This window comes from Plecotus auritus (assembly GCF_963455305.1).
Source record: "Plecotus auritus genome assembly, chromosome: 1".
In the NCBI taxonomy this organism is placed as follows: domain Eukaryota; kingdom Metazoa; phylum Chordata; class Mammalia; order Chiroptera; family Vespertilionidae; genus Plecotus; species Plecotus auritus.
In genome coordinates this window covers 83655581-83667703 of record NC_137770.1, presented here as the reverse complement: position 1 = coordinate 83667703, position 12123 = coordinate 83655581, and the positions used below count along the sequence as shown (strand labels likewise).

At 40.2% G+C, this 12123-nt stretch overlaps 1 protein-coding gene across 1 annotated transcript; it reads left to right on the top strand.

Moving 5' to 3' along the window:
• Positions 1-10541: 10541 nt before the first annotated feature.
• OR6J1 (olfactory receptor family 6 subfamily J member 1) lies at positions 10542-11512 on the top strand (the record flags this gene model as incomplete). Its single annotated transcript, XM_080649964.1, is given in 3 exon segments — positions 10542-10961; positions 10965-11282; positions 11285-11512. Coding segments are annotated over 3 exon segments (966 nt in total).
• Positions 11513-12123: the final 611 nt, after the last annotated feature.

Sequence of the window (12123 nt, the reverse complement as noted above, 5' to 3'; positions counted from 1 at the left end):
TTGTGACCAGCTTCTCCAAATGATATGCTTTCCCCACACCTCCTCATCCCAAGTGCAGACAAAGACCCTGCTATTATCTGACCAAGCACAACAGAGACCAGCTATAATGCTTACCAAAAAAGCTTGTCAAAAGCCTTGGGATAATAGGCGGGAATTCTAGTGTAGAAAACCTACAGAACAAGATACAGGAAATTATTATTCTTAGAGTCCAGCAGCCATATACCTACACAGGTTTCTTTTTTAAATTTATACTTCCTTGATCCCTCATTATGCTGCCACATTGTCTTCTGCCGTGCAGTACCCTCCCTATATCTCTCTCTGCTCTGTTTGCCCTGGGTGCAGGACCCAGGTCTCTGAGGCCCATTGAGAAAGAAAAACCCCATTTTGGCCCTAAGCCAATTTTCCAGGGAAAATTCCTCAGAGATGTATCTCTTCTCACAATGCAACTCATCATAATGTCATGAAGGACAGCAATGTAGCTGTCCATACTATCCAAAGCAATCTATAGGTTCAATGCAATTTCTATCAAGATACCAATGGCATATTTCACAGAACTACAACAAATATTTTAAAATTTTATATGGAACCACAAAAGATCCCAAAAGCCACAGCAATCTTGAGAAAAAAAGAACAAAGTTGGAGGATTCACACTACCTGCTATCAGCATGGTACTGGCAGAAAAACAAACATATAGATCAATGGAACAGAATAGAAAGGCCAGAAATAAACCCACACCTTTATAGTCAATTAATATTTGACAAAGGAGGCAAGACTATACAATGGGGGTAAAGATAGTCTATTCAATAAATGGAGTTGGAAAAATTGGACAAATACATACCAAAAAAAATAAAGAGAAAATAGACCATCTTCTTAAACCATACACAAGAGTAACCTTAAAATGAATAAAGGTTTAAATCTTTGACTTGAAACCATAAAAATCCTAGAAGAAAACATAGGCAGTAAAATCTCAGACATTTATCTTAGCTATATTTTTCTGATATATCATCTTGGGCAAGGGAAACAAAAGAAAAATAAGCAAATGTAATTAAAAGTTTTTTTTTTGTTTTTTTTAAAAAATATATTTTATTGATACTTTACAGAGAGGAAGGGAGAGGGACAGAGAGCTAGAAACATCGATGAGAGAGAAACATCGATCAGCTGCCTCCTGCACACCTCCCACTGGGGATGTGCCCGCAACCAAGGTACATGCCCTTGACCGGAATCGAACCCGGGACCCCTCAGTCCGCAGGCCGACGCTCCATCCACTGAGCCAAACCGGTTTCGGCGTAATTAAAAGTTTTTGCACAGCAAAAGAAACCATCAACAAAATGAAAAAGACAACCCACTGAATGGGAGAACATATTCATTAATGATACATCTAATAAGGGTTAATATCCAAAATTTATAAAGAACTTACACAACTCAACACTAAAAAAACAATTGAGTTTAAAAGTGGGCAAAGGCCCTGGCCGGGTGGTTCAGTTGGCTGGAGCATTGTCCAATACACCAAAACACTGAGGATATGATTCCCAGACAGGGAGTCTACGGGAGGCAACTGATTGATGTTTCTCTCTCTTCCTCTCTCTCTAAACAAACAAACAAACAAACAAGCAAACAAGAACATATCCTTAGGTGAGGATAAAAAAATAAAAATTTAAAAAAATTGGCAAAGGATCTAAATAGATACTTCTCCAAAGAGAACATACAGATAGCCAATAGACATATGAAAAGATGCTCAACATCACTAGTCATCACAGAATTGCAAATTAAAAGCACAAGGAGATATCACCTCACACCTGTCAGAATGGCTATCTTCATTAGGTCAACAAACAGCAAGTATAGGTGAGGATGGGGAGAAAAGGAAATCCGTATGCACTGTTGGTGGGAATGCAGATTGGTGCAGCCACTGTGGAAAGCAGTATGGAGTTACCTCAAAAATTAAAAATGGGCCCAGCCAGCATGGCTCAGTGGTTGAGCATCTACCTATGAACCAGGAGGTCATAGTTTGATTCCTGCTCAGGGCCCAGGTTGCAGGTTCGATCCCCAGTGTGGGGCATGCAGGAGGCAGCCGATCAAAGATTCTCTCATCATTGATGTTTCTCTCTCTCTCTCTCCCTCTCCCTTCCTCTTTGAAATCAATAAAAATATATTAAAAAAATAAAAATGGAACTTGCCTTACGACCTAGCAATTCCACTTCTGGGAATATATCTGAAGAAGCCCAAAAACACTAATTGGAAAGAATATATGCACCCCTATGTTCATTGCAACATTATTTACAATAATATCCAGGAGTTGGAAGCAGCCCAAGTGCCCATCAGTTGAGGAGTGGATAAAAAAAATCTGTGGTACTACAATATTGTACTACATGGCTGAAAAAAAAAAAAAGAAAGAAAGAAAGGAAGAAAGAAAGAAAGAAAGAAAGAAAGAAAGAAAGAAAGAAAGAAAGAAAAGAAATCTTACCTTTTACGACAGCATTGATGGATCTGGAGAGCATTATGCTAAGTGAAAGAAGCCAGTGATTTCACTTACATGTGAAATCTAATGAACAACATAAACTAACAAACAGACTCATAATAGACTCATAATAGAAACAGACTCATAAATACAGAGAACAGACTGACAGCTGTCAGAGGAGAGGGCGGTTTGGGGTTAGGTGAAAAGGTGAAGGGATTAAACAATAAACAAAACAAAACTTGTAGACACAGACAATGGTATGGTAATTACCAGAGAGCAAGGGGGGTGAGGGAGGTAGGAGAGGGTAAAAAGGGATAAATGGTGATGGAAGGAGACTTGACTTGGGGTGGTGAACACATAATACAATATACAGATGATGTGTTGTAGAATCATACATCTGAAATCTATCTAATTTTATTAACCAATGTCATCCCAATAAACCCAATAAAATTTAAAAACAAACACAGTCTATTCCAAAAATTTAATCAGAAAATTGGTGGTAATTTAAAAGAGACTTATTCTGGCTTCTAGGCATTACATATTCAAGAATATTGGGGTTCAAGCTTGTTAGAATACTCCATTTTAAAATTTAAAAGTTTTATATCTTACAGAAGTCAGCAGAAAAGTAAAGCATTGAGGAAGAGAATGGTAGTGTTATTCCAAGGAAGCTCAGGAGAATCTGTCTCTCCTTTTTGAAGACTCAAATTGTGTCTGATAATGGATAGGTGGTGTCTTGAGAAAGTCACACTAACAAAAAGGTACTTAAGAGTGATGAACATTTAAGAATGACACTTTATTAATTTGCATGGGAAATAGGACTGCTAGACCAGACATGCTCTGCCCAGGGTGCTGGCTCACTCGCTTTGCCTTCTTCCTCCTAGTCTGAACCACTCACTGAGCTTTCTTTGGCCCTTTGTAAAAGAAAAGCGTGTTTTTCCGTATCTGTCAGTGGGTGTTTAGTTTGGAGAAGTCTCAGAAAACAAGTAGTACTTTCAAAGAGATAAAAATTCCTCCCTAGTCATTCTGCCTGTCAGGTTGTAATGTACCAGTAGGCAGTGCTCTGCCCACTGGATGAGTTATGATATTCCAAAAGAGCAGGGGCAGCCACTCTCTGGAAAAACTCATCTTTCGTGGGACAGAGCTCCTGGGAACTACAAAGGACAGCCATGAGGTATGCTTTTCTCCTCCACCACTGGGACTGCCTCCAGCTCGTGAGGAAGTCATATTATAGCAAAGGTGAGAAGACACCAGAGAGGTGCTGTAAGTGCTTAGATACTTGCCAAGAACTTACTAGTAGAAATGAGGAAAATGAACGGTCCCAAGTCAGTGGTTCCTTTTTCTTTTTAAAAATGTTTTTATTGGTTTCAGAGAGAGGAAGGGAGAGGGAGAGAGAGATAGAAACATCAATGATAGAGAATCATTGATCGGCCGCCTCCTGCACACCCCCAACTGGGGATCGAGCCCGAAACCCAGGTGTGTGCCCTGACCAGAATTGAACTGTGTCCTTCTGGTTCATGGGTCAACACTCAACCACTGAGCCACACTTGCAGAGCCCAAATCAGTGGTTCTTAATATTTTTTGAATCAGGAAGCCATTTGAGAATTTGACTTTTCCCACTTCCCTCCCAATTTATATAGATACACTATTTTGCATATAATTTAAGGCATTTCCCAGCATACCCTGCAGTTCATCTGTAGACTTTCTGTTCCATACTATAAACTCTGGAGGCAAGGACTGGGCTTGTTCTCTGATGTGTGTGTGTCCAGCATCTACTAAAAGTTCCTGAGATATAGGATGGATCAGTAAATGTTTGTTGAGTGGCAAAGAGCAGAAACAAACCTGCACTTGACCAGCTAAGGGCAGGCCAGTGGCATCAGTGCCTTTAGAAGCTTTGATAATGATATCTCTGTCTCTATTCTTTTTTAAAAATATATATTTTATTGATTTTTTACAGAGAGGAAGGGAGAGGGATAGAGAATTAGAAACATCGATGAGCGAGAAACATCGATCAGCTGCCTCCTGCACACCTCCTACTGGGGATGAGCCAGCAACCAAGGTACATGCCCTTGACCGGAATCGAACATGGGACCTTTCAGGCCTCAGGCTGATGCTCTATCCACTGAGCCATACAGGTTAGGGCTATCTCTATTCTTGACATTTAAGACCAGGACTAATGAAGATGAGCCCTTTATTCTTCAAATTCTCTGGTCCTGACCTAGTCTGGTGATCTGAGACATGCTGGGTCACTGGCGGTTGCAGGGAAGAGATGAGAAATAACATACAGAGGGTTTTCACATTGCTACCCAGTTTTTGCCATGGCTTTCATATCACTGTATTCTAAATGCTTCTCTGAAGTTAATATTCAGTTATTTATGCATGCTGCATTTACTGAGTATCTTCGGGTCTACTGTGTTCCAAAAGGATGTGTGGCAGATGCTGAAGTCCTTGAATTTAAATGAGGGTCAGAGTTTTTTTTTTTTTTTTTTTTAATATATTTTATTGATTTTTTACAGAGAGGAAAGGAGAGGGATAGAGAGCTAGAAACATCGATGAGAGAGAAACATCAATCAGCTGCCTCCTGCACACCTCCCACTGGGGATGTGCCCGCAACCAAGGTACATGCCCTTGACCAGAATCGAACCTGGGACCCTTCAGTCCGCAGGCCGACGCTCTATCCACTGAGCCAAACCGGTCTCGGCATGAGGGTCAGAGTTTTAATCTTCATTTCATATACAATTTATTTATGCAAATAGATGTGAGAGGGCATTTCTTATCTATATTTGCTGTAGAATTCAAGGCACTAATGTAAGTGGAAGCTCTGAGGAATGGGTTCAGGTAGCATGTCAATGGTGCCAGGCTGGGGATGATGTTACCTGCTCTTCTCAGCTACACTGGAACCTCAACTCTTGCCTAGCCAAAATATGCTGTTGTCCTAGCTTATTAATAGACATTTTGCCTTATTATTTTTTAAATTGTTCAATTACTTTTTCTTCATTCTTGTTCTCCATAACCTCTTCATATAGTTGGTGCTGTTGATACTCCTACCATCTTGAATTTCTCCTTCCCCACTTGTATGATTCTGTTTCTGTTGGTTTGTTTTCTGTCTCCTCTTATTCCCATGGTGACTATTTCTCCTGCCTTTTAAATGAAGGCCTTCACTGAGGTTCCATTCTTTTTTCTTCTCTGCATAAACTTCTCCAGAGTACACAGTTTCATATCCACTATTTGCTCACCCACTCAGTCATTGTTGAGCTTTTCTGGTGTCCCTTACATGGTAAGGAGAATACCAAGAGGGTTAAAACTTAGTTTCTGCCTTCAGGGAGTCATATAACTGCTAAATGGTAGCCTGATCTAGTACCTGGCTCTTTCTACTCACACCCCAGTGCTCATTAACCCCAATTTAAAGACTTTAAGGCTCAATTTTAATCTCACATCTACCATGAATCCTGTGTATGCATGTCCAGCCTTCACTGATTTTTTTCCTCCTCCAAACTGCTGTAGTAGTCAGGAGAACTGGGTTTTACTCCTTCATCAGTTTTGTTACCTTGGACAACTCATTTAACCTGTGTTGGACTTAATATCTCCATCTGTGGAATGAGGAGGCTGTAGCACTAGGATCCTCCCATCTCCAAATTTCCAAGGTTCTATGATCACATAAAATTGGAGGGAGGTAGTGGCTAATATGAAACAGCAATTATATAATGAAGTTAATGTTTGTTTAAAAAAAAACAACACATGCGTAGCATGCTCATGAGAGTTGCTAGTACATCATAGAATTGTTTGTTGGGTCTGGAAAATATTTGTCCTTGTCACCTATCATTATTAGCCAGTTGCTGGAACCATTAATATGCTCAGATAAATGGAAGGCAGGCATGGGAGTGACTGGAGTTAAAGCAGGATAAGGTAGCAGCCTTAAACTTTCTGGGTAGATTGTTCTCATTGCTCTAAGCTTATTGACCTTTATACTAATATTATGGCTTAATGTATAAATTTATGAATGTCATTTATGTTAAGTAAATTTCTGTAAAGTATGAATTCTGCTTTGGACCTTAAAAGAGAACTCTGATTAGAAAGGTGATATTTTTTTCTTAGTCATTGACACTTTGAATTTAAAAAACAGAGGCCCAATCAAGCTAGCTGACTAAAGGTGTGTGTGTTTGATGATAAAATAGTATATGGCAATGAAAATGAGTCACACAGCACAGTTGAATCTCTCAAATATAGGTTGAACAAAAGATGGCAAACACAAAACAATTCATGATTCCATTTATATGAATTTCAAAAACAGGCAAAGCTAACCCATGTTGTTAGAAATCAGGATAAAGGTTACCTTTGGAATGGAGGTAGGGAGCTTAAAAGGGACTTCTGAGGTGCTAGTACCATTCTATCACTTGACCTGGGTGGTAGTTACATGAGTGTGTTCACTTTATAATAATTCATTGAGCTCATGATTTGTGCCCTTTTATGTAAATGTGTTATAGTTAAATAAAAAAGGTTAAAAACGTTCAAGTTCTATACTGTGGATTCCTGATTCCAAGTGCAAGAAAAGTATTTCGGGAGAGGGAGAACTATAGGTTTGAGCAGGAGGAACAAGAGCTGGGCTCTGGAGACTAGCTGGGTGGAGAAGACACATGGGGACACAAGGCCATTTTGGGGCAGAGTAAAAACAGTGGTAAAAGATGTGTATGAGAGGATGTAAGGAGGGAGCCGAGGCTGGGAGGTAATTCTGGGAGAGATTAGGCGTGGGGCTCTTGAGTGTCAGGCTGAGCTGCTTGGATTTTTTCTTTTGGATGGTAGAAGGTCACTTATGATTTGGTATATTGATAGAAGTTCTTTAGGATATTGGAGAGGGTAATACTAGGTAGCATGGAGTAAACACAATTGTCATGATGGGACTGGAGATGGGGGCAGATAAAGGACTGTGCATGGTGAGGCTAAGATATTCCCTGTGGTGTTAATGTTGGCTAGTGTTCTGACTTCAGTTCTTGCTAGTGTAGACATGTTTGAGTTTGCATCTTTTCCTAAGTGGGCCTCAGGGGCCTCAGGCTCAGGCATGGTATTCAGGGACAACTTTGTAAATTGTGCCCCTGAGGACTCACCATGATTGGATCCTTTTCTAAAAGTGTATGCTCTCACCCACCCTGCCTTGCCCCACCCCGCCCCAGTGGAAGCGAAAGCATGGGATCCAAACGTAAAACCCTTCCACAGTATTGCTCTGTTCAGCCCTGAGAGTGCAGTTTGTGGCGGTAGAAGTCTCAGCGTTACAGTGCCCAAGCCAGGGCTGCTGTGTGGGCAGGACATGCTGGAGGTGGCCAGTCGGCCTCATCTAGCTAATGTGAGTATTGCTGAGTCTCCTCTGTGAGTGTTGCTCTGGGTATTATTATTATTATTTTTAAATATATTTTATTGATTTCAGAGAGAGAGAGACAGACAGAGAGACAGAGAGACAGAGAGACAGAGAGACAGAGAGAAAGAGAGAAACATCAATGATGAGAGAGAATCATGGACCATCTGCCTCTTGTTCACCCCACACTGGGAATGGAGCCCACAACCTAGGCATGTGCCCTGACTGGGAATCGAACTGTGACCTCCTGGTTCATAGGTCGATGCTCAACTTCTGAGCCATGCCGGCCAGGCTTACTTTTTTAAAATATGTTTTTATTGATTTTAGAGAGAGAGAAGAAGGGGAAAGGAGAGGGAGAGATAAAAACATCGAGAGAAAAACATTGATCAGCTGCCTCCTGCACGCCCTCTACTGGGGATCCAGCCCGCAACCTGGGCATGTGTCCATCTGGGAATTGAACCAGTGACCTCTTGGTGCATGGGATCACATTCAACCAATTGAGCCACACCGACCGGGGCTCTGAGTATTATTGTGTGGAATGTGGGGGACAGAGGATAGTTTCCTCATTCCAGAAATCTTAGGCAAGAAGGATTAAGCAAAATTCTCATGTAGAGAAGCAGTTTCCCTTTGTCTTCCCTCTTTGTAGGCAATTAGATATGCTGTTCAAGGAGAAAACAATTTAGGCAAAATTGTGACCTGACAAGATGTATCCCAGGGCAGAACTGATAGTGCTCCAGGGTGGATGGCCAATATCTCAGTAGAGACAAGGAAAACAGGATTTGCTCTTTGCCAAAACTGCAGAACAGCAGAGTTTCTAGAAATAACGGCAACACTTGATATGATGGTTTATGATTTCCTAAGGCGCTTCATATGAATTATCTTATTTTCCATTTTGAGCTTCTCAACCCAGCTATGAGAAAAATGGGGAAAAAGAACATTATCTCTTGTCCTGTGAAGATTCATGTGTAGCCAGGCCAGCATGGCTCAGTGGTTGAGTGTCGACCTATGAACCACGAGGTCACGGTTTGATTCCCATAGCAGGGTCGCTGACTCGATCCCTAGTAGGGGGCATGCAGGAGGCAGCCGATCAATGATTCTCATAATTGATATTTCTATCTCTCTCCCTCTTCCTCTCTGAAATAAATAAAAAAAATATTTGAAAAAGATTCATGTGCAGATGTCCAGAAAGATAAGGTGATTTGTCCAGTCTTAAAGATGGTAAGAGGTGGGACTTGAAACCAGGTCTCCTGACTCTAAATCCAGAGTTTTCTTGATGGACTAGCTATATTGCCCCTTGTCAGGATTCGGCTATCTTGCAGTATAATGGGTATAAAGCTATGTTGTTATTGTCTTAATTTGCATGTCCCTAATTACTTATGATATCAAACATCTTTTTGTATATTTTATTGGCTATATTTCTTTCCTCAATAGAATTCATATAAAATGTTTAGGCCATTTTTTTTTATTGGGTTGCTTTTCTATTATGGCTTTGAAAGAATCAATATATTGATTATATATTACAGATAATAAACATTTGTCCATTATCTATGTCACATTTGTAATTTGCCTTTAACTTTATTTTAGGGGTCTTTTAATAAACAATAATTCTTAATTTTTATGTAGTTTAATTTATCAATATTTTCTTTTTTGTTTATCATTTCTCAGATCTTTAATCAGTATTTTTCTACCATAAGGCCCAAAATAATATTCTCCTATATTTTCTCCTGAAAGTTTTCATTTTTACATTTAATATTTTTGTCCATTTAGAATGGATGTTAGTGTCTGATATGCGGTGGGGAATCCAATGTTATGTTTTCCCATACAGACAATTAGCAGTACCAGCTTCCTTTCACCTCTGACATATATCACTGTTTCATATTTGTGTGGGTCTGTTTTTTGGCTCTCTATTTTGTTCTGCTGGCCAGTTTGTGTGTATTTGTGCCAATACCATCTTGATTTACTAGTAATTAGCTATTTTTATGTCTTGTATGTACTAGGGCAAGCCCCCCCGCCCCCCAGTTTCTTCTTTTTCAGCAATGTCTTGATTATTGTAGGACTTTTGCTGATTTACATTTAACCCCCAAAGTGAGATCATAATGTTACTATTAGTTTACACCTTGCTTTAAAAAACTTAATAATACATTGTGGCTATTTTGTTATTACATAAAATTTTTCATTTACATATTATGGTAAAATATAATTTTTAATGGCTGCATAATGCTATTATTTATATATGTCATAATTTATTTATTCCATCTCCCATTTTTGGATATTAAAGTTGTTCCTAAATTTTCATTATTATAAGCAATTCCGTGGTGAATGCTGTTGCAGCAAAATCACTGAAAACTTCCATGACTTTCTTTTGGGTGGATTTCTGAGTCTAAGAATTTACTCAATTTTAAAGATTTTGATATAAATTGCTATATTATTTTTAGAAAGTTCATATAAACCATGTAACAGGGTAGGACTTAAGGCAGACACCTTGTTAACAATTAAAATGATCATTTCATTTATTTCTTTTTTCTTTTTTTTTAAATGATCATTTTAAAAAGTTTTAAAAACAAGTTAAATTTAGTTTACATATCTAAATTTGGATTGGATTAACACATTTTATGTTCATATTTTTCTAGTGAACAGCTATGGGTTTTGTACACCGAACACTCTCCTAAGCACCTTCTCCTTTTGTTCCATCAGAGGAATTGAGCCCTGCCTCCCAGGCCCATGGCCAATTAGACTGCCACCATGGGGGAGTTTATTTTGCTGGGATTTGCTCTCAGCAGGCAGGTGGAGCTGCTGTTCCTGATGCTGCTGCTGTCCACATTCCTGCTGACCCTCCTGGGGAACCTGCTCATCATTTCCATTGTGCTGTACTACTCCTGTCTCTACACCCCCATGTATTTCTTCCTGTGCAACCTCTCTATCCTAGACATCCTCTTCACCTCAGTCATTTCTCCAAAAGTGTTGGTCAACTTAGCATCTGGGGATAAAACCATTTCCTTTGCTGGGTGTATCACCCAGTGCTATTTCTACTTCTTCCTGGGCATGGTAGAGTTTCTTCTGCTGACAGTCATGTCTTATGATCGCTATGCTGCTGTCTGTTACCCGCTGCAGTACAGCACCATCATGAGACCTTCTGTCTGCATTGGGACTGTTGTGTTTTCTTGACTGGGAGGCTTCCTATCTGTGCTCTTCCCAGCCATCTTCATCTCTCAGCTGCCCTTCTGTGGCTCCAACATTATTAACCACTTCTTCTGTGACAGTGGGCCCTTGCTGGCCTTGGCCTGTGCAGATACTACTGCCATTGAGCTGATGGATTTCATGCTTTCGTCCACTGTCATCCTCTGTTGCATAGTCCTTGTGGCCTATTCCTATACATACATCATCTTGATGATAGTGCGCATTCCTTCCTCAAGTGGAAGGAAGAAGGCCTTTAACGCCTGTGCTTCCCACCTGACCATAGTTATGATTTCTAATGGCATCACAGTGTTTTTATCTACGTGATACCCTCCCAGAAAGAATATCTGGAGGTCAACAAGGTCCCTTCAGTACTGAGCAGTGTTGTGACTCCATTCCTCAACCCCTTTATATATACTCTGAGGAATGACATGGTGTTGGGGGTGCTAAAGGACGTGTGGGTCAGGGTTCAAGCAGTTTTAGAAAAGAGGATGATGGCGATGCTGAGGAGCAGATTGTCCTCTTACAAAGACCAATAAGGAGGGGCTAGTCCCTCTTCCTCTTGGCCACCATGTATGCAGTGTATCAATTCCCTGCCGTAGAAAGATAGGACTTGCTTTAGCAAAGAGATGAGCTAGCTAAAGGATCCTGAATGGTTTCTAGTGGAAAGAAGACTTAGTTTGGAGACAGGGACTTGAACTCTAGCCTTGGTTCTAACTTGAACTCTGTGGCCACAGCTGTGTCACTGAGTCACCAGTCACTGACCTTTAGTGCTCTCATTGGAAGTGTGTCAGGGCTGGACTTGAAGATCTCTAAGCCACATCCACAATGAATATTCTAGGAATTACAGAAGAACCTTGCCACCTGTGTCCTATTCGTAGTCCCAGCATGTTTGGCCCCATTTCCTCATAGATCCTGACCACAATTCTTCTACCAGCTGACACAAAGTCCTTCCTGGTCCCCTTCTCATGGATCCTCTTTCCTTCCATCTTCTCTAGGAATCTCTCTAAGAATAACCTTTATTATTCTCTAGTCCACTGTCATATTCTCAGTGGACATTTGTAATGATTGTGGTGGATATATGTAGTCTGTGTTATTTATTTTTATTTTTTATTAAATACGTTTTTATTAATTTTAGAGAGAAGGAGAG